Here is a 24,523-nt window from a genome sequence, read left to right as displayed (position 1 = left end):
GTACACGAAGGAACATATTCCAAGTGAGCCCCAACTCCGTCGGCACTTTGTACCAATACTTTATGAAGAAAAAATGTTTGTCACGCAGGTAGGCCCTGGCCAACTTCGGGCTGTTGCGCAGTTTGAGTATAAAGTCAGTAGTTGCCCTACTTTTATTTCAGGTTGGATGTACTCTACGAGCATGCAGTAAGAACATGTTTGTCTGTCTCTTTCTCTGCTGCATCACCTGGATTCCACCTATTATATAGACTATTTACCCGCAACTTGAGTCTTTTGGTAGCAGGAATACTAAGCTTAATAATTAGTTTAATAACAACTACAGTATAATGTATTTTTAAAATATATAATGATTTACCTATATATACATAAATTTCTGTGGGTGTTTAATCATATTTTTGCTATAAATCTAAATAAATCTTCAAAAAATTTGTTCTAAAATTCTTATGCAGCTAAAACCATGAGGGGATGGAAAGGAAAGATAGGAGAGATAAGAGAACTTCAAGGGGCAAGTTCGAGCGAGCTGGATAGATCCTCCTCTTCAAAGCAGACTTCGGTTCTTGGCACGCTCGACAAACTTGAACCGAACATAGCGCTTTAAATGCATGACACTGGTTTCCATGGCTACATTTCGAATTAGTGACGATGATATGAATAAAATTATACGAGGGTATTTTGAAAAGTAATATCTCTTAATTTTTTGTATTTTTCTTAACAAATTTCGGAGGACTAGCTGTCATACATTCTATTGTTTTTTTTTTTAACTGATGCAAGTTTCGTACATCTGCAGCTAGAGAGCTCTGAATTATAGTCTGAAACATGGCGGCATGTAGCAGCACTACATGCATCTGAAGCAGAGTGCTGTGACAAAGTTTCTGATGGCAGAAAATGCGGTGCCGATTGACATTCATCCGGAGAATAAAAGCTGTTTATGGAGAAGAACGTGTAGACATCAGTACTGTGCGATATTGGTCTGTTCGTGCTTGTAATGAACCTGGTGCGACTCTCAACTTATGTGACAAAGAATGGAGCGTGTGTCGGCGATAATCGCAGAACTGGGATTCCGAAAGCTTTGCGCACGATGGGACTTGGTTTCACTGTCTTTGATCATTATACGGTCCCGATCTGGCGTCATCAGATTTTCATCTATTCCCAAAACTGAAAGAACACTAGAGAGAACTGCACCTTGATCCTGACGATGCAATGCAGACACTTGATTTCACTGTCTTTGATCATCCCTCATACAGTTCCGATCTGATTCCATCTGATTATTCATCTGTTCCTTAAACTTAAAGAACACCTGAGAGAACCGTCCCTTGATTCTGACAATGCAGTGCAGACAGAAGTGAAGCTGTGATTCTGTCGTGAAAGTGAAATATTCTACAGTGACGGTATCAAGAAACACTTTATTTTTTTCATTTTCTAAGTTCCCCCATAAATAGAAATCACATGTGGTATTACAAGAATATCCACGCAAATTTAATGTGTGTAATAAAAAATAACCATGTACCACTTTATTTGTTCAGGAATTGTAGCCACGTGATAATTTTAGAAGAGTAAATTTATATAATTGGGTATTGGATAATGTTAAAAATGACTTTCTTGAGCCATATTTAACTTTTCCACGGATAAAGTACGGTCTTATTTACATGGTCAAGAAACGACACAGAACAACAGATAACGGAGTGCAGGAAAACCCGATTTTGTACACGAAATATCATTGCATGACCAAAATAGTGTATTGTGTGCAGTGAATGCTTACAGAATTATAGAACCTATATTTTTTTAATACTGTTAATGCGCAGATACTTATACAGGGATACATAATTACACCATTCCTAGCAGAATATTATCTGACATTGAATGTACATAGACATTTTTTAACAAGACTTCCCTGCAGAGCTTACAACTAATCCCTCGTTAGCATTAATTGCGGTAAATTTTGAAGATAGGGTCTTTATTAATGGAATATGGCCAGCGCGATTTCCAGATCTTATAGTATGCAATTTATATTTATGGGGAACTTAAAAAATAAATAAAATAAAATGTTTCGGAATAACCCGTATACGTTCGAAGAACTGAAAGACAATATAAGAAGGGTAATTGCAGCATTTTCAGAAGAACTAATGCGTGTTAAAGCAAATTTTCTTAAAAGGTGTGAGAGGTGTGTGGCGGCACAGGGACATCATATCCAACATCTTCTATGACAAATATAGATGGTTATTATAATATTGTATTTTGCATGAGCAATTTATGAGCTTCACTTACGGGGCTATGAATATCCGACTCTGCCGGCAAACAGCGTACTTCCAGCCTCCACGCGCTGTCACACACTCACGGATGAACGTCTGTTCGACGGCTCTGTACTTCTGATTTGAATGTGTGGGTTATGGAGAGGGAATTGGATTATCAAGTAATACAAATTTCAGGTTCTTGTGTTGTAGAAACATTGACGTTTTCAATAATTGGCTTTAGTTAGTAACATTATTTAGAGTACAATGTGCTGATCTGGCAGTAAGATCAGTTTTCCAGCGTCGTTGTAAGACAGTGCCACATAATAAGACCGTTATCTACATCGTTATAGAAGGCTGTAAGACACGCTCTTACAAGATTACTGTGGTACAATATCACGCCACGAGAGATGTGATTTAGTTGTCTTTCTCAAAATCCGTGAATAAATAAATAGCGATATTGGCAACCATATTTTATTGGTCTAAAGAATTATGCTATTTTTTATGTACACGACTTTTACTCTCCTTTTCTTTATGATGCTATACAAGCTTGGAAATTATAAATTTAAGAGGCATATTGGAAATTATAAGTAATAATAAATATATTCGGAAGAAATATAAAGAAGGTAAACGTGCGAATTCGAAATGAGGCAGTAGAATAAGTGGACAGCTTCACACACACAAATATAAGTAGTAACATGAACTGCTGCCAGAAAATCAGGAGGAGGATAGCAATGACAAAGAAAGCTTTCAATAGAAAAAGGAGCATCTTCTGCGGACCTCTGGAAAAATAACTAAGGAAGAGACCAGCGAGTTGCTTTGTAAGGAGCAGAAATATGAACTAGAGATGAGAACGGCTCGAGCTTTGCTTGGTCATTTCTCGCTTACTAGGCAACCGGCAATACAGAAGTTAGTTCTTCGTTTCCCCACCATGTGGAGCTGGGATCACGAGCTTACAGGAGCCGACGGGCCGGAGTTTAACTCGCAGGCTCGCAGCTCTACCTGCATTGCATGGCTCTCAGTTGCCGTTCATGTTTATTGACATCTAAATTCTTCTAAAAAGGGTAAATAAACGTCCTCAATAATAGACAGAGACATTAATGTTTACCGTTCGATAGCCACAAGCGCACCCAGCGAATGCGTTTTCAGTATTGTAACAGGGTTTGTACTCAACCAGAGTCGTTCAAGTTTGCATCCTGATAATGTGAATGATGTGGTTTTCCTTTACAGCAACCTTTCTATTCCTTAGGAATCGACCATGTGGTTCCTGTATTAGCAAGATTATGTTATTCGTTGTTATAGATATAATGAAATAATCCTTTGCAATAATTATAATTAAGATTGTAGCAAGCTTTTATTTACGTTTAGTAAGAGAGTCAACATTTTGTTATAGCAGTTTGAATTTTCGTTTCATTTGGGAACGTGACAAATATTATTTATTGAATTAAACTTTAAGTTGAAGAAATTTCCACAAATATTCTCAGTTAAGAGTTTCTTTTAGAAGAATGAAACTTTCAGTGCGTTATTCTGTGAAAAGTAATTTCTTTTCTTTCAGATGTTTGTCATACGGAAGGATTTGACTACTGTACATAAATATTCAACCAGATTATTTTATTTTGTGATTTTCGAAGGTATTATAAATGTAAGAAAAGAAATAAATATTCCAGTACGATATAAGCGTATATATGATTTCGATTTCGAAAGCAATTTTTTTCTGTATGAATAAATAAAGGTAAATATTCTCCGTACTATTTAAGATTGTCATTTCTGTTGCTGTGTTTCACTTCCAGGCTAGATTAATTTAGTGTATCGGAAGTCATTCTCGAGGACAACCCCTACCGCAAGACATTCTGCTAAACATGAAGCTCAGAGAAGAGCCGGGTCGCTGAAGAGAGCTCAGCTTGAGCCGGGCCAAGAGCCTTGTTTTCGCATGTCTGATATGAACATTTCAACGAAGAGAAAAGAAACTACCAGAAACATTTTAAATGTAGATATGGAAAAGAATGGCGTATATGAAATGCTAAAACTGATCAGGAGGAGAAATAGAAATTGGCAGGGTCTCTGGCAAAGAAGAAACTGCCTACTAAAATATGCATTGAAAAGTGTGATGAACGGGAGAAAAGTTCGAGACAGAAGTAGTTACGAGATGATTGACAACATTATGATATAATATGGATTGTATGCGGAGACTAAAAGGAAGGCGGAAAATATGGAAGACTGGAGAATGCTGGCTTCGGAGTGAAAGACCTGCTTTGACCAAAGACTATGAATTAATAGTGGCATTTTTGTAAACAATTGTTTGCTACAAAACTATGTCTTTGTTCAGCCTTTTATAATAACGTAGACAACGGTTCACACAGTAGAAGAAATAAGTGTTCAGATTCAGTAGCTGAAATGGAAGAAACAAACTACTGGAACGCCTTGTGTGTTAATTTCATGATAATTCACAAATGTAGAATAACTAACTTAGCAGATTTGTCATTTTCATTTCGATTCGCTTTAATTCTGAGAAATTTAAATGTCCGTATCGGTACTTAAAATAATTTAATATCTATAATAATTTCATATATAGTTATCATCAGATTGAGAAACAGAATTGTTATTTAATTTATTATGTTCCTAGAATTAAAAATGAAATTATCACTAAATTATAAGCACTAATTTCTTTATCGTTGATCTATGATGCATACGATGTGCTCTTGAATTTTAAACACTTTTAACTCATAGCTATGAAAGAAACAGCGGTAAAGGTACGTTTTAGTAAACAAATAAGATGATTAACGAATTATTTCTGCTGAAAATATATTTTACGAAATTCAATTATCCTGAAAATGCTAATTTCAACATGTAACTAATCTAAAAAGAATTTCCGAAAACAATTTATTCCCGGAAATATAACTTTCAGGAAAACGCGAAAATTCTACCTTCTACATAGGAAGGTGATTGCATGAAACGCCTTCATTTTTGGTATGTCATTAAATTGAAAGTTATTATATTTTGTTCGTTTCACCTCCTGTCACACACAGTACCTAACCAAATGTAGGCTATTTTTAATGTGATTATTAAAATAGGCCCAACTAAAAGGTTGTTAACTTTGTATTTATTCAACATTCATCACATTGAGACGTGCACATTTACCGTTAATATAGTTAATATAGATTTATTACTATTTATAGTTACTACATCTTGTAAAATTGTTTGTCGTTCCTTTCTGCTTTGTCTGCACTCCCCCACACGTTTCTTTTTCACTTTTTTTGGAACGTTTTGATTTACCGCCTCACCATTTTTACTTATTATTATTTATCTTCATTATTTTGCCTTTTTTGTTTGCGATAAATATGTATATGTTGTGCTTGGTTTCATACTAAAGGAATACTAACTCTTGTAAAAATTGTCAATTACAACCTTCAGATATTGATATAGGCCTAGGACTAATGATTCTTGCATTATTTTTAAATTTTGGTACCCAATCTCTCTTGTATAAATGGACTCGCCTAACTTGCACGGCTGATGCATCTTATCAACATATAACGTTTTCATTTCCTTTTATATCAACTAGTATCCTCATTCATTGATTGATTATAATGCAGAGGCAAAGCTTTCACTTTTGACTCCTAGTTGAATTATGAACTTTAGTTTTAGTTCATTGGAGACTGAGATGACTTATTTCTTCAGCATTGGTGTTAAAGATGACGTTGAATTTATACGATCAAACCTCATTAACGGATTTGGGTGGTTCTGTAATGTCTGTAGAAATGTTTTATGTAGTTTGTTCAAGAAATCATCTATGAATTCTATGCTGAGAACTTGTGTAAGAATTTATTTGTTAGCCTACTTTGTTTTATAGTTTGCGTCGGTGATAGTGCGGAGGACTCATATTTGAACATATAAAAGACTGCAAAGCAGCGATTTGTTTACAAGTGCCGAATAAGCATAGAGAAGATTGGCTCTGACTAACATAATATAATTTGTTTTCTTTGTGCATATGCTCAAGGATGAGGATTTGGAAAGCGTATAATTTAAGAAAAAGCTTAGTTTCATTGACTTGTGCAGAATTAATGAGATTACTGAATGTCAAGCGCTGGTCTAACGTAATTCCTAAATACGTAGTTGTTGATTTTCTGGGTATGATTTCATTGAATAATTTAAGTGAAAATAGTTCCTCTAGACGCCTCCTTGTGAGTATAATCGTGGAAATTTTACTTTCATTCATTTTGAATTTCCAGTTAATTAACCATGTTTTTATTGTTTTAATATAGCTTAGGCCTACACTCTTTGTATTTCATAATTTGATGTAGGTTACGTATAAGTGCCATCAGCTTATTGAAACTTGTACAATAAAGAATGTCCTGGAAAATGTGCCGTGAACATGTTAAAAAGAATTGGTGATGCACAGTGTTGCGGAACGCTAGCTTTGATGGATTTTAATGTAGAGTATGAAGTGTTGATTTTAACTTGAAATATACGTTGATTGTAAATACAATGGACAATAAATAAGTTTTCGAACTGGCCTGAATGTAGGCAATACATAGGGCATAGAAAACTGAGATGTTATCTTAGAACCAGTGAAACGCCTGGAATCTATACTAAATGCATCACTTGAAAGTCAGAGAAGAAGACTAACCATAAGTCCCTATAGTTCCTCCCAAAACTCTCAAAATCATCCTCTGTTTGGAAATCACCGGTTTAGATTATATGAGTGTGCCGTGGGGTTTTAAATTATACCTTTATTGTACCACATGTTGAAAAAGGTTGAAAAATGCTGTTCTAGTATCTTACTCATGAATCTGAGGAAGGTAATAGGACGTAGATTGTGAGAGTGAATGAATTTTTATTTTCCTGGTTTAGGAAGAGCGGGAATTAGGCTATATTTCCATTCTTCCACTTTGATGGAAAGTGATGTTCACGTTCCTTTTATAATTACACATTTCGTTTGGAAATTGCTATCTATCGGTTGATGCAATAACGAAAGCGATGGTGCTTTAGGAACTTATTAGAAAGTGACGTCCGGATTTGCAAAAGAAAAGAAAGTTATTATTATTCTCTCATTTATGTGAAGATACAGATGTTTCACATTAGAAGTAGATTGATTTTAGAAACATAGTTTTAAAATATATTTTACGAATTACAATTATTCTGAAAACATAACTGCTATAAGTTTTAACGCTGTTCCGGTGTGTTGCTGTCCATTTCAAGTACTGGTCACACTTTATTTCCTTTGTACTTAGCTTTCTTGATAGACTACAATAAACCAGCAATATAGTAAAACAGTATTTTGAATCAACCTGTACGTAATATCTTGATATAATATATATGTACACACATCCATACGCACACACACACCTACACACATACACATGACTCCATACATTCTCATACAAGTCCAACACACAAATTGAAAAAGCACAATCATAATTTAACTGTTTAAGCGGAATGTGTCGTTGTATGTCCGTTGTGTTTCTATATTCATTCACAGATGTCAGAATGATCGCACGCTCCGGTGGACGAAGTAGTAGCCTCGTCTCATACTTCACCTCTCATGCATGTTGGCACCACTGAGTCTTGTGACAACTCGTCCATCGATGTATCTTGGACTGCAACAGAGTAATTTCATCGTTCTTGTAATTATTATCTCTTATCTACAACACTAAATGGAATAATAATAGTGATGATGATGATGATGATAATAATGATAATAATAATAATAATAATAATAATAATAATAATAATAATAATAATAATAATAATAATAACAATTTTGTTTTTCATTCAAGAAGAATAGAAACAAAATACAGAAATCCAATGCAAAACAGTCCCAGTAGTAATGTTCCGTGGGCTTAGTGACTTCAGTGAGAAGTGACTGCCCCGAGGAAGCTAAGCAGTAAGGGATGGAGGGAACCGTTCTGCGTAGGGAAGCGTGCACCGACCTGTCCGTACGCTGGCGTACGACAGCTCGCCGCCCGCCAACAGATTTTATTGAAGTGGGACCGGTCTGCAGAGAAACTCTCCGTATTGTGATAATGCAAAAATATCGATTTCATGATTATCACGTAAATACTCCCTTTCAGAATCCCTTTCACCGAAAAAGTCGTTTTCGCAATGCCATTGTAAAGCCTACAGCAATTTCTACGAAATTATTTTTCATTGATGGTTGCTTGTAAGTACCAGGTCTGTTTATGAATCTTGCTTTTTAAAAAATGTGCGGATCATAATAATATGGAAACTTTGAAAACATTCTTTATTTCAAGGCAGAATAATTCTACCAATGGTGGAATGATCAAATTTATGTAATTTTTTACTTGATTATTTAACGACACTTTATGAACTAATGAGTTATTTAGCATCGATGGTATTGGTCATAGCGAGATGAGGTCGAAGATTCGCCACAGATTACCTGACATTCACCTTACAGTTTGAAAAATCTCGGAAAAACTCAACTATGTAATCAGCCCAAGCGGGAATCGGACCCACGCTCCAATGCAACTCCATAACAGCAGGCAAATGCGCTACCGCTTGAGCCACATCGGTGGCTTTTACGTAATAGCATTCACTTATTTCTATACTTATTAATCGATCGAGATGAGAACTTAGGGAAGCTAAAAATCTGCGAGATAGATGTTGATATATTTATAATTTTTATCTTTCTTTTTTTTTTACTAATGAAGAAATATAGCTGTTATGAAATGAGTAAAGATGCATACATAAACTATTCAATAAATCTTGTTCATATTCAACCGCAGATGATACATATGCAATTTAGTAATTTTATTTCTCAAATCTATTCTCATTGTCCTTAATCAGTTCCAACGTTTCTTCATTTTTTCTTACATAAGATACACACTATTTCTAGAAAAATTAAATTTTCTTTACGTAATTGTAACTGTAATCGAAAAATTCTTTATACACATAAAAAAGAACACTCAAGTATCTATAAGAATTGCTTTTCAAAGTTAATGTAGGCCTAATCTTAGCTGATATGGAAATAGAGCAGAAATACTTTAAAACTAATATTAATATCTATACAATTATGCTTCAAATTGAAAACTTATTCAGACAAAAATGTTTGAACTTAATACATATAAATATGTAGGCCTACACGAATTACGCCACATAACCATGATCATCCCTCTAACATATCATCAGGGTAATGCAACTCCGCCTTCCAGGCGCTCCAACTCAGAAGTGGGTTCACTTAAGTCACTGCCTACATATACATTTACAGTATGTATATACAGGCAGAACCGTAAGTAATGTTGCTCATTTTAGGAGGTACTGAGATATTCGAAACAAAAAGTTTAATACAATTATGCTCGTTTTTGCTTCCTTTCCGGGATAAACATTATTTTATCAAAAAAAATATTCACAGAGGGTTTAGGAAAGTCATTGATTTAATTCAAAAAATTTTCAGTCAAATTAAGAGAGGAGTGTATTAAGATAATAAATGATTGAACAAATTTTAGTTTTTTCCTTTCGTTCTAAACAGAAATTTTAAAATGTTACATTTGTTCAGATAAAATTTCTGCACATTTCAATTCTTTAAGTCATTTATTATCATAATATACTGCTCTCTTAAATTGACCGAGCATATTGGAAATTAAATCAACGTCTTTCCTAAAACAAGCTATGGAAATGTTCATATAAAATAATTTTTATCACGAAAAGGAAGCAAAAGCGAGGAAAATTGCACTAAACTTTTTTGTTTGAAATACCTCAAAGAATAACTCCTGAAATTAATGACATTACTTACGGTTCACTCTTTATATATGTATGTGTGTGTGTGTGTGTGTGTGTGTGTGTGTTTTTGTTGATGCCCTGTCTCAAGAGAGAGAAGAGGACAAGATGATTATGATGATGTTGATGTTGAAGAAGAAGAAGAAGAAGAAGGAGAAGAAGAAGACGAAGAAGAAATCTCAGTCTTAATTATCAACTTAAATTTTAACCTCCATCTTAGCTTAAAGTTCAGGCTCAATCCCATTTCCACTCACCTAGGCTACAATACCAAACTCAAATTTAACTTCGCGAATAAATCCATAGAAACAAAAGAACTTCAGAAGAATTCGTGAGATTATGCGGGAAATTCTAGCTGTTGAAAACTCAAACTTAGCGCCAACAGCATATTTTATTATATAAGCACTTATGGCATTATATATATATACATACAGCATATTTTATTATATAGGCGCTTATTGCATTACATAGGAATGTCTGAGGTTTCAACTGCTAGAATTTCCCGTATCATCTCACGAATTTCTTCTCCTCAAGTTTCGTTGTTTCTATGGGTTTTGTTCGCAAAGTTAAATTTGAGTTTGGTATTGTAGTTGAGTGGGAATGAGATTGAGCCTGAACTTAAAGCTATCGTGAAGTGGAGGCTAAAATGCTAGTTGATAATTAAGACTGAGATTTCTTCTTCTTCTTCTTCTTCTTCTTCATCACCATAATTTCCATGTCCTCTTGTCTCTCTCTTGAGACAGGGCATCAGCAAAGCATCACCACCTGACTCTTTTCCTGGCTATCCACTTTACGTGCCTCATTTTGGACAGTTCTTCGCCACTGTTGCCTGGACCTTTCTCTCTTCCTTTCACCATATGGGTTCTATTATTTTAATGTACCAAAGTACATATGATATTTCCATGCAGATATTCTGCGTCATCATACGATGAAAGAGTAATGGAACAGAGAAAAATTCTCTCCGGCACCGGGATTTGAACCCAAGAGTTGGAACTTAAACTGAGACGATTCTGTCCGACACCGGGATGGGTATCCGGTGTGGCTTAGTGGATAAAGCACCAGCACGTAAAGCTGAAAACCCGGGTTCAAATCCCGGTACCGGAGAGAATTTTTCTCTGTTCCATTACTCTTTCATCATATGGGTTCTAGTCCAAGGCTTCTCTCTCGATGGGCCCACTTTTCTTAATCAAAGTAGTCCGATCCACTTTCATTTTCGCAACTTCACTTATGTGGAAAACCGATTCCCCCAGGAATGGTGAACGGGAGAAGAGTTCGGGGCAGAAGAAGATATAAGATGATAGAAGACATTAAGATACAAGGATCATATGCGGAGACTAAGAGGAAGGCAGAAAGTAGGAAAGATTGGAGAATGCTGGGTTTGCAGTGAAAGATCTGCCCTAGGGCAGATCACATATATGTGTAGTCCTTGTCCTTAGTTCTTGATTTTAAATCACTTTTGACCAGTTGATGTTCAGAATTTTTCTTAGACGGCTGTTGACGAAGGTATGTAGTTTTGAAGTGTTGGGGACTGAGATTTACTCTGAAGTTAAGATTCAGGTTAAACTGAGGTTGAGAGTGCATTGATTCTGAGATTTAAGTTGATATGGAGCCTGAAGATTAAGTGGAGACAGAGATTTAAATTGTTGCTGAAAATGAGTTTAGGTAGAGATTGAAGTTGATGTTGAAAATAAGGTTCATGTTGAGTGTCACATTTAAATTGAAAATGAGACTGATGGTTGGGCTAAGATTAAGACATAAGTTTGTGTTGGTTAGTCGGTTTCCAATATATATGGAGTAGCATCAGCAATAAAGCCATTAGAAACCTAGCTTTCCAAAAGGTTACGTTTAAATTGAGATTTATGTTCAGTTTCAGATTTAAATTGAAAATGGAGCTGAGGGTTAGGCTGAGGTTAAGTTTAAGTTGGTGTTGAACTGAGTTTGTGTTAAACTTGAGATTTAAGTAGATACTGAAACTGAAGTTTAAGTTGAGAAAGATATTAAGATGATTTGGAGAATCATATTTAGGTAGAGATTGAAGTTGATACTGAGACTAAGATTTATAATGAGTTTCATATTTAAATTGAAAATAAGGGTAATTTTAGGCAGAGGTTAAGACTTAACTTGATGTTTAAATTGAAGTTTACGTGGAGTTTCAAATTTAAATTGAAAATGAGGCTGAGGATGAGGTTGAGTTTGAAATTTAAGTTGTCCTTGAAACTGAGGTTTTTGTCGAGTGTGAGATTTAAGTTGATATTGAGGCTGAAGGTTAAGTTGAGATTGAGATTTAAGTTGATGCTGAGAATGACTGAAAGACGTTCAGGTTGAGATTAAATTTCATATTGAAACTAGGATTTATGTTGAGTTTGAGAATGAAATATACTATGGAACTGAATGTATAGTTGAGGGTGAGATTGAGGTTGGTGTTGAAACTGAGCTTTTGCTGAATTTGATGTTAATGATAGTTAAATTGAGGGCTAGATTAAAGTTAAGGCTTTACCTGATGTTGGGTCTTAGGCTTAGAATCATGTTTATATTTATGTCAATGCTGAGAATATTAGTTTGAGGCTGAGATTTAAGTTGACATTGACACTTAAGATTTGTGTTGAGTTTGCAATTTACGTTTATATTAGCACTGAGAGTTACGTTGAGAGTGGCATTTGAAATTATATTGAGACTTGACACTGAGATTTAGATTGGGATTTAAGCTGATACCCTACTAATTTTGAATTTAGGCTAAGTTATAGACTGTTATTGAGATTGAAATTTAGATTCAGTTTCAGGCTTATGTAGAGGTTGAAATTTATGTTGAGGTTGAGATGTTGGGGTATAGGTTTTAGATTGGGGTTGAAGTTTAGATGGAGATTGAACTTAGGTTGATTTTCTAAGATTTGGATTAATGTTTTTATTTAGGCTTAAGTTGAGATTGAAGTTGACGTTTAAGTTATGGCTGAATTAGACATTTAGCTTCAGTCTCAGAAGTTAAAAATTTTATTAAGATTTAAGTTTGAGTTAAATCTGACATTTTGGATGGCTTTACAATAAATTAGTTGATGGTATACTGTTATAAACAGTTTCCATTTGAATACATGTACTGAAATAGTTTTCCTGTTAAGTTACATTAATATTAAGTGCTAACTTAAAACGGTACACAACAACATTGTCCATGAAAATATGCTCTTTGTTTCCGCGCTCTATGGCACAACGTTCAAATTACAGTACATCTGCATGTATTCTTTTCTTCTTCTAACTCTTGGCTTTGACCTGAGAACTGGCGAAAGAATTTTAAGTGGTATAAACTCTATACTGACCTCTTACAACACACTCTGAAATCATATGGTATAACACAAAGGTACTGATTTTATGTATATTATGTCGAATTAAAGGAAACCATTGTTAGCACATGCTTGAATGTAGCGGAATAACAAGGAAGCCACTTCGAACTGGTACCTATGGCCCGTCCCGGGAATCTGTAGAATAGAAAGACAAAACAAGACTTCTGCGCAAGTGATAAGTGGGAGGACTAGGGCCAATGATCTCTCTGGGGACAGGTGTTGGTTGAACAACGCTAGCAATCGCTTGCAGGGTGGGGATTATTTCTATCTGAACTCTACTCTACTATGCTCCCAAGGTAAATCTGCGTCCGAAAAGAATGTGAATCACCGTTCCCTCTCCCTCTGGCTTTTGTGACCTACGAATAAATACTAAGTTGATAAAGAGGTGTTTACTGTTCGTGCCAGCGAGTTGTATGAGATAGTGGTGAATACACGTGTATAGGAGGTGCTGAAAGTGTTGTGACCGTATAAATTCTATGAAAATGTTAATATTAGGCTATGCACCGTATTTCTTACACACTTTATAATGTATATTACCACACTCATTGCATTATCTCTTGTAACACGACCTCACTCACAGACAAAACAGTAGGTTGTATACTAACAACTAGAGCAATTAGAGCTATTAGCGCTCGTCTCTTGCATTCAAGGGACGCATATTTAACTTGGGGGGGGGACGTAATACCTTCTACCACGAGAATTTTACGCCTTAGCGGCCTCGAGTTGATGCTGCCCGCAATACACTCCGTCACAGATAGACTTCGCTCCCATATGCGTGAAGTTACTCCACAGATTCCTGGGACGGATCATAGGATATGAAGCATGTTCAGTGGGATGGGTGAAACTCTGCTTACGAACATTTATTGCCTTGCTGAAAACAATTCTTTCTGTCTCTAAGCATTCATACTTGTCAGACAATGCTATTGCTGCCTTACCACGAGGGACAAAGATGGCGGCAGTCTTGCCGGACTGCTGCGACTGGAACGAATAGGTGAGATGCAGGTTGATGTGACGACCGAAGGTGGAAGAATCTGAGTCCCTGGACAGGGGCGCGGGGGCGTGGTGCACTGGAACAACAACCGAATATCAACAAAGAGTGCATACTGAGAAGATGACAACGTTGAGCAATTTAGTTTGTCACTGTCTTTAGTTTCTAGTCTGTTTTCAGTGAAACTTCGGTTCTTTTAAGGCGCTGATCGCAGAATGAACATCATCGAGATAATCGTCATGTTTGCTATCTGGTTACAATTACTGACACTGTTTGATTTCACCAGTGAACGCTTCGCAGATTGCTACTTTTGGCGATTAATGTTGTCGATTGGTTCTATAGAGCAGTTTCACGACGATTTGAGTCACATAGCCTACCGATCAAAATATAATAAAATCCGGTTCGGAAAATGCTCTAAAGAGTCATATTTAAGCACCCACGAAATGAACAATTGTTTATGAATAATCAATCATAATCTGAAGAAGGTAACAGAATAAAAAATGTATTGTAACTTTCCGCGAGCGAAAGTAAATATCGGTATATATCGAATCATAGAGCCCTTTAAAAAATGAATTTCGATAACTATATAAACACTATTGGAACATAATTTATTTTGTAACAATTTTTTAATAAAAATAAATAAGAATTGTAAGCAATAATGTAAGGAAATATTATGACATAGTATATCGTTGATGAAAATAGCCGGCAATGTTCGTCCAGCGATCAGTGCCGTAAAACTTTAAGATTCAGAACTATGTTACTTAATACCTGCTACAATAATATATTTTAACACATATGAAACTTTAACGATAAGAAAGGCTAAGTAAAAATGTTGCTTAGCTTTTTTTTTTTGTTGGTTTTAGTTCAGTTCTTGCAACAACCTTTAAAAAATTGTGTTGTAACAAACCTGTTACTGAAATTTTGAGTGAGACAAAGTATGTTGATTTTTTACCTAGTTTACATGTCACATATAACAATCGCGCAGTAGGCTTCAATAGATTTCTGTGTCAAATATAATAAATAGAACCTTAAGTGGTTTCAGAGAGAGAAACTGGATATCAATATATCTAACGTAAAGCTGACATTTAATAGATATTTTCGCAATGTTTCTAAGTCTGTTCACGTGAAAAGCTCAGTTCCCATTGGATATCTTTCACGAAACTTTGGTATGTTGTATTCTTAAGGAACTTAGATAAAATTAAAATTCAGTCGAAATGGAACAATTTTTTTCACATGTTTATAAAATTATATTTTATTTAATAACTTACGAAGCAAATGTAAAAACATTATAAACATTGGTGAAAATATCGCATTGTGCACAACTCTGTTCATTGAGCTCAAAATGATACATCTGTGAATTATTTAGATGTTCGTCACGTATATAGGTATAATAAATATTAAAAGAACTTCTTGTTTAAACAATTATTCAATATAACAGGTCATTTACAAATTTATAATAAGATAAAACATAAGACAGAATAATGGTTGAAAATCACAGGTATCCACTCTCATGAATTATCAGTTTCTTAAACGGAGCTCATCCGAAACCACTGTTCTATAAATGTATTCAATTTGGAACCATGTCCGAAGAGATTCATATAGATTACACTAGCAGCGCAAATGATTTTAGTAATCCAGGACGATACTAGCTCTAGTCTTTACTATGTATGTAAGCAAATAACAATTCTTGTTCTTGAATTGAAGTAACAACAAAGATGCTCGAAGCGTGAATGCATTGCAACTGGAAAGATTGGACATGAGCCAAACACGCTCAGAAGGGAAGACTTTTCCTCCTTTCCACCAGACGCTACATAGGCTACAAGATGACGTTATCATAGCCTACTGCAAATATCATGAATGGCTCAGGTTTTACCAAACATGATCAGAGGGAAAGCATTTAGGCATACTCCCTTCCGACAGTGTCTTCAGAGGAAATGATGTTATCTTAATCTACTGCGCATATCAATGCTTGGCTTATGTCTTACCTTCCCAGCTGTAAATGATTAAATACAATATCTTATTTTGATTAAAATCTACTTCCAAATGTACTTATTTACTTTCAGTTTAACATAAACGTTAACATAAACTTGTTTGATTTCAGTTTAACATAAAGTTTTTTTAGTCACATTATAACAAAATTACTTAGTTTCAGTCTAACATAAACTTGTATAGTTTCAGCCTAACATAAATTTGTGTAGTTTCAGTGTAGCAAATTTGTGTAATTCACTTAACGCTAACTTGTGTAGTGTAATAGCTTCAGTACAATATAAACTTGTATTGTTTGAGTGCAATATAAACTTGTGTAGTTTCAGTGCAATAAAAACTTGTGTAATTTCAGTACAACATAGGCTTAAACTTGTGCAATTTCAGTACAACATTAAATTGTGTAGTTTCAATACATCATTTATGTAATTTCATCTATCAGAAACTTGTGTAGTTTTAGTTTAACATATACGTGTGTAGTTTCATTCTAACATAATCTTGTGTAATTTCATATACTTACATATACATATACTTACGTAAGGTCAGTACAACATTGTCTAATTTCAGTACAACATCAACTTGTATAGTTTCAGTATAATATCGGCTATTGTAGCTACAGTCCAATATAAATTTATGCAGTATCAGTCTAACATACATCTATGTTGTCTCAGTTTAACGTAAATTTGTTTTGTACCAGTCTAGTGTAAACATGATTAGTTTCAAACTTGTGTGATTTTAACCTAACAAAAACTTGTGTAGTTCCATTCTATCATCAATTTATATAGACTCAGTCTAGCATCAACTTTTATTGTTTCAGTCTAAGATAACCAGCTGCAGGAACCCACTCTGTGTCTTCATCTTGCCCGTATGCAGGTGCTTCTTTTGGCGTGCCCTCGAGTTCTGGAACCAGACCTGCGTCACCCTCTTACTCAATCCCGTGATCTGAGCGATCCGCTCCAGGTCCTGACCGTCTGGGTTCGAGTCCAGCTGGAAGTTTGCCTGCAGCACCTGCAGCTGCTCCTCTGTGAATGTGGTGCGCACGCGCTTGGCCTTGTTCTTGTGGTAGCTCTCAGAGTCACCTCCTTCTGGAAACACACGCGCCGTCTGTTTCAGGCTACTGTAGTCTTGTATTTACTTATTTTTCTATCAGAAGGATTTTTATAGCTATCATATACCAGCCTGTAATGTAAAATCATTTGGGCTGCATTAAGTTTGTTCTATTGTTATTTAGTTGTTTTTTTTAATGTTTAGTATTTTACGTGTATAACTATTTACTTACTTATTTTCATTTTCCTCACGACTTTTTATATAGCCTACAGTGTGCTTCAGGAGGAATAGTGAATATATTAGGAGGTGCTAGTACAGACTATTCTGTATAAAAAGTTCATATAAACATATGTTAATGGTGTGGAGATACAGTTGTTTGAATGTTACTCATAAAAAGCGTTGAAAGTAGCAGGAAGGTAGAACAAATGACTTAATGGTTGCATTTATTTCGTATTTACATGGTATCAATACATTTAAAGAATTCAATGTATTTCTCCCCTCTGCTGACAGCAGTAAGTGTTACTATTTTGATATCTTGTCGTTATATTATGAGGGCAGCATTACTCATAATGCGAGGTATCAAATTCGTCTCTCATGTTTACTTTACTTTGGTACACTTCACTTTTCATCAATCCGTACAAAAAAAATCGACAGAAGTAGGTCTAGGGAACTCGTTGACCAATGCATGTGACCACCGCGGCCGATCCATCGTTCGGAGAATGAGAGTCTTAGATGATGGAGCTCCGTCATGCTGGAGGAACATGCCTAAACATGTAGCCAAGAAAACTACAAACAGCTATTTCTCTACATCCATTGTGAACAGTGATGCTCTCAGACGATCTCAGAAGAGCGACACATACGTACGTATAGTCAATAGTAAGTAGACATTTGTCGTTTTTTCATACTATTTGTAAGATTTGTTTTGCATAAGATTCAATCAGCTATATATCCACACGCATTTAAAATTGGACACATACTTATACGACTTTTTTACTCAGAATAGTCCATAATACCACCCATAAAACATTTACTATCCCTCCTGAATAATCTGTAGATTTACTTGAATTTGTATTACTTCTAGCAGGTAATATTCACCCGTCTTTAATTTTATTATTTATAGTGGAGTGGGGTAAGATCGACCCAAAAGCCCAGTTTTAAAAGATTTACTGATAAATATTCATTGGGTCTCCTTCCTATTTTGGCAGTAGTTTTCCTTTGTCTTCTAAGTAACGCAATGAGACATATTTTGTGTTGGGTATTGAGACCCTGTTATCTAGCATTGTGGAATTGATGACAGCGAGATAGTAACTTGGCGAAATAAGTCCGAGGATTTGTCATGGGATTAGCTGGCATTCGCCTTATCAGGTACCTAATGAATCCAAGTGAGATTCGCACCCACGCCCCGGAATTAACCCCTCAACCATGCCGATCTTGTATGAAGTATAGTGAGGCTCTTCTTTAATTACATCCCTAAGAAGGTTATTACTATTTGATTCCCCAAAGGAGCTTCAATTTCCGCCTTTATGACTTAGGATAATACTTAAACAACACAGATTACAGATGAACAATTACAGATTAACAGTAACAATTGACATGGATAAACCTACTTAAATAATTAAATAACAAGTTATTAACAATTCTGTATCAGCTCACATTAATTATTATTTTTTGTTACTAATGGGGATGCTTCGTTGTTCATCATTCACCCTTATGAAATCAATTGTGTGGATAAATTTACCGACAGAGTCATTACCCAGGGTGCGCGCCATAGAAGGCTGGTCTACGCTACATCCGCGATGAGATGAGATGATGGCGATTTAATCCATGTTACCTGGAACACTAGCTTGTCCAACAAAAGTTATAAATAGGGGGTGCGCGGGAATCAAACTCTGATCCACAGGAATGTAAGTCCAACGCTCTAGTTACTAGACCATTTTTGAAATGTTATATTTAGATCTGAAATATTCTACAGCTGGTTCGTAGATTTATCTCTTATCTGTATCAATCTCCTCAGGTTGGTTATCAGTGGTCTCGAATCGAATACTAGGGTCCAGAATCAACGCTGACTCTTTGGCACTATCTATTGCTATATGTTCTTCATAAACTTCATATCTGAGATCTTTAAAAGCGGCGGCAGTTGTAGATCCCATTTGATGATGAACATGCATTAGTCTACGTAATAGATCTCCATGAATACAAAATCAAGACCGTGGACAAGGGTTTCTTGCTGACTATGTCTGCAGAGGATCCCATCCTGCCATGAAGAGCTCTTATAGATGATAATTTGCCTTGTAACTGAATTACGTCACGCCATTCGTTGCTTGAGAGACCATTCCCCTGGTAGAGGGGCAGAGAAGGCCTGACGGCCTTATCTCTACCAGGTTAAATAAATAAATCTAATCTAATCTAATGCTGATCTTCTAACCAGCGATAAGCAGGAGGATAATCTTTGAATAACAATATACCTTTACCATGAAAGTAAGATTAAAACATCTCTCATATTCCTTGCTTCTTAATAAACTTATAATGTATTGCTCCTTCTTTCCCTGCAGAACGCGAATTTCAGTAGGTAGTGATATATTAGGATAGCCCTGTAAGTACTGCGAAACAAAATCTAAGCTCTCCTTTTCTCTGAAAAATTTCGCAGTAAATGTATATGTTCGTTACATACTTTCTTAAAAATATGAGAAATATTTAGGTGTTGTAAAAGGGTCTCCAAATCCTCTTTAAATAGCCCCAAACCTTTGAATTTCCTGAAACTGTACTTCATAGAGTTGGGAGTATTTGATAGCAAATGCAAGATTTTCTTAATGTCACTCCTATCAAGTATATCAACACTGACCAAAAATGTTTTAGAAATTTAATAGTAAATAGAGGGTAAATAAATGGAGATCTATATCTGCTCCAAGCTAGCTACGGAACTGCTTAATAGAGTCTGAAATAAGGGATATGTGCATGCAATATAATTTTCTTGTTCAGAAAGATTTTAATTTCTAAAAATAACCAATTGAAAGCACATTGAGGTAGTTCGTAATTTGATCTACCATTCTTATAGGACAATGTCATAGTGCCTCTTCTAATGTTGGGCAGTGCTTCCTGCAGTATCTCCTTTGAGCAAGTACTTCCCTTGTTTGACCCTCTGACCGTGATGAAAATAATCTGAAAAAATAAAACTTTCAAGAATTATTCTGGCTAAGCGGAAAGCTTTGTGTAGATATCCTACAGTGTCTGCGGGTGAATGAAAATGAATAAGAAAGGAGTACACATGTGTAAAAACTCAATGCATTTTTAAAATAGGCAATTAGTCTAAGAATTATTGAAGATTTCACTCTTATTTGGTATTTAACGTATGAAAAAGGCTGTGTGGCAGTGACTAACAAATGTAAAAAAACTGCAATAAAATTTTAAAAGACAAATTTAGTAAGTTAATTACTATGAAATTTCTCCAGTTATTCTATTCCGTCTTCTTTTATTTATCGATTATTTCAATGTTTACTATACATTCATTAACTTTATAACTCATATTAAAACATTTCTGCACTATCTTTATTGAAATGGTTTCGGAGAAAATGAAATCTTTAAAAACAGGCCTGGGCACTAATACTTCAATCACGTCACTACAGACTATCCCTTAACTCCTCATTAAACCTTCCCCGGCTGAGATAGTAATATTTTTGCTTGATACGAGTAGACAGAAAGGTAAGCACTGCTCAGTGACGGATTGTATAAGGCAGACATAATAGCTTTTACGAACTTTCGACTCTCGATGGTCTCCTGAAATCCACCACTGATGTATAGTGCCTTACTGTGCTTTTGTTTTAGCCTAAGGCGGTGAAAGCGAAGAGGACATGGGTGGGGGTTTCTGCGTTCCCTTTCACTTTCCCGTTGTGCCCAGGGCTGCTTTAAAACGACAACACCTTTGTGTTGTCCGATATCCTGTAGCGTGAATTTGTTTGTCTCCCTTCAGTCATTGCCTGGTTTACAAGAGTAGGAAAAGAATGTTTATTTTGTGCCTAATTTAAACCTTGAATATATATTTGTTATAGATTATTTATAACACTCGATCTATAAGCAGACAGAAAGCAACAAACAAACAAAAAAGGAAAACAGAGTGTAGTCTTGCATAAGAAATTCATTCACGTGTAAACTTAAGCTCCCGCGAATCCCAGTCTTCGGAAGGGGACTTAGCATATGGCAGATGGTCATTTATTTTTTGTCTAAGATGATACATAGCATTATAAGTAGGTCTATGTCTATGTCTATGTATATATTGTGTATGTGTATGTATTTGCGCGCGCGTGTGCGTGTAGATATACCTACAGTATATGCGTTTACATGTTTTACTATATAGACATTACCATATGAAGAGTCCACTGCAAGAATGATGGATGTCACTTTCTTGTCGAAAATGAACTAAGACTGTCAATGCATAGCTTAAGACATACAGAATGTACATAGAGAGTTATATGGCATTAACATTGATAGTCATTGTCCAGTAATGATCGGAAAATCACAGTTAAGCTTTGAGCGCTAAGCATTTCAAACTTTCAATTGCTTCTCCTGCAAAATGTATTCCAAATGACATCCAACATTCTTGCAGTGGACTCTTCATATGTTTACAACATGAATAAAAAGTTGAAACACTGCTTGTAGCTTTCTTATTTTGAACGTGGAACTTTTAAGTGGGCACCTATTCGGGAAAAATGTCCGTTACGGTTTCTGTAATAACCTACTCTACGCGCATCTTTTTGCTTAGTGGGAGCTCACCGGTGCAATCAGCAACATATCATTACTCGAAAGCGGCAGCGAGTCAAACAATTAAGACCTATATGGATTAAAAGAATCCCCTCCCATGTTTCTAATTGTATAAACAAAGTCTAGCCTAGAGATGAAAAAGGAGATATTTTGAAAATGTTTTCAAAAACTATGTTTTTCATTTATGAAGTGTGTGGCAAGGACTATGATTTTTTAATGACATCATAACGTACAAAATCATATTATTTATTATTTATAAACTATTATTTTGTAAAAATTACCTCAAATTTATGGTTTCATTATTTATACATAACAACGAGAAACGATTCATTGCATAAATTTATCACTATGGAAAATAAAGGGGCATAAATTAATCACACACAAAAACCAATCAAAACAATAAAATAGCAATGATTTTTCAATGGACCCCAATATACCCTGATCTCAAACCATTAGAGTTTTTCCTGTGGGACTATTTGAAGTGGAGGGTCAGCTAGAACCGACTACGAGCCCTGGGAAAATTAAAAGGAAAGATTAAGGATGAGATACAATAAATCAAACGAACAGTTTTGCTTAAGACATTAAACATTTTCCAAAACAGAATTATGCATTATTTGGCAGTGAATGGAGGCCATTTTGAACACCTTCTGCGAACTCTTATTAACACGTGATACAATTGGAACATTATTCAATTGTTTCGAATGTCTTTTTTAATTCTGTCCCTTATATTAATGTTGTAATTAAATTTAAAACATGCATATCTATTTTCTAAGCCATTTTATAATGCAATTTCTTTCTATTCTGTACATTTTAAGACTTAAAGAAACCAAAAAATTAAAAAAAAATAATTAAATAGTGCCATAAAAACAGACAACTTGACCCATCTTTTATAAATGAAAAACATCGTTTTTTAAACATGTTCAGAATATTTATTTTTTTAAATCCTACGTAACTTTTGTACAAATAGTTTATTTATAAAAAAAAAAAAAAGAAAAGCTGTAAGTAGTTTACCATACGTCTTACTCACTTTCTATATTTATATGTATGCCTACATCTATGCATATACTTTTATTTTGACTATTACACTCTTACTACGTCATACTACTTTTGACCAATAAAACGGTACGAAAGGACGTATTTCAACCAATCATGGCTGCTTATCGCACAATTTTATCGCGTCCCTAGCATTTGTTTAATTTTATCGCGTCCCTAGCATTTGTTTCTTTGTTTGCCAACATTTGAAACTGCGCTGGTCTGGACGTCAAAAAAAAAAAAGCATATATATATATATATATATATATATATATATATATATATATATAAAATTAATCCACTCCAGTCGATGCACAGCAGTTTCAAATATGACTCGCATTGGCATTCAAGAACAAGAATTAATAAAAATCACTGATCATACCTATGCATCTTCTCAAATCCGATTTACAAATAAATGAAGAGCACCATTCGGAAATTCTGAATAAGTTGAATACACCATGTAGGCCTAAATCAACTAGTTCCACTTCTATTACGCACACGTCCAATATAACATCAATTGAACCACCAACCACATTCAAATTTGAAAATTGTACATTCAATAATTATTCCTTTTAAAATTATTCATGTTTATTTTTTATGTCATCGTCATTAATTAAAACTTTTCTAACACTTGTGTATATTAGTTAGGTTATGTTATAGCTTCTGCTATATGATATTATGGATAGTCACGTATCAGAGATTGTTTAATATTAAGATTTATTGAAAATCATCTGTCAAGTGACGTTGATTACTGGGATTCGGATAATTGAAGTGGAATGTTGCATTTTAATAAAAATGAAACTGAATCAACAAAGCCTTCTTGACTAGTAACATTGCCATCGTGTATAATAGATCGAGAACTTCTCGACGAGAAGGCATTGTTCACTACTGCCATCTAGCATGCATCTAGCGTAATATTTGTAATGTTGAGATGGTACAATAATACATTTGAAGACAGTTGTATTTTCGTAAGTCAATTAATATTTTATTGTATTGGAGTACTTCGTTACTTCTAATCTTTATATACTTTGTTCTAATCGTGTAATAATCAATTAAATCCCACTCGAGTTTTGATTTTCTCTAGATAAATCAAAACGTCTAGTGAGATTACTGTTGATAATATCGCCTATATATTATTCATAATATACATTAATCATATTATCAAGGAAATGAGATTGAAACCACATGACACTGTGTCACTAAATAGATTGTATCATATAGACATCTTATTATTTGCAGATGACATAGTGTTTAGAGGATGATTTACAACGTTCGGTTCATTTCCATTAAACTGCAGAAAATTTTAATGTGGAAATTTCAATTGATAAATCTAAACTTATGGTTTTGTTTAGGAAAGTCCGTAGTAAAATTTGCATTAATCATAAATTATTGGAACAAGTACAGCAATTTAATTATCTTGATACCAAATT

General features: G+C 34.8%; 1 protein-coding gene across 3 annotated transcripts in view; it reads right to left on the bottom strand.

Moving 5' to 3' along the window:
- Positions 1–2,445: 2,445 nt before the first annotated feature.
- Awh (LIM/homeobox protein arrowhead) overlaps positions 2,446–24,523 on the bottom strand; it is a 295,276-nt gene continuing 273,198 nt past the window's right edge. For 2 of the 3 annotated variants that reach the window (XM_069818328.1, XM_069818329.1), the window contains exons 4-6: positions 17,105–17,344; positions 14,224–14,355; positions 2,446–7,822 (exon numbers count right to left, since the gene is read on the bottom strand). In XM_069818328.1, coding sequence (XP_069674429.1) covers positions 7,752–7,822; positions 14,224–14,355; positions 17,105–17,344 — 443 coding nt within the window. In that variant the 3' untranslated portion in view covers positions 2,446–7,751. The remainder of the gene's footprint in view (positions 7,823–14,223; positions 14,356–17,104; positions 17,345–24,523) is intronic. The other variant, XM_069818330.1, reaches the window with a different exon arrangement.

Source organism: Periplaneta americana, chromosome 2 (genome assembly GCF_040183065.1).
Source record: "Periplaneta americana isolate PAMFEO1 chromosome 2, P.americana_PAMFEO1_priV1, whole genome shotgun sequence".
In the NCBI taxonomy this organism is placed as follows: Eukaryota; Metazoa; Arthropoda; class Insecta; order Blattodea; family Blattidae; genus Periplaneta; species Periplaneta americana.
The sequence above is the reverse complement of the archived record's forward strand: the minus strand, read 5'-3'. Positions and strand labels throughout refer to the sequence as shown.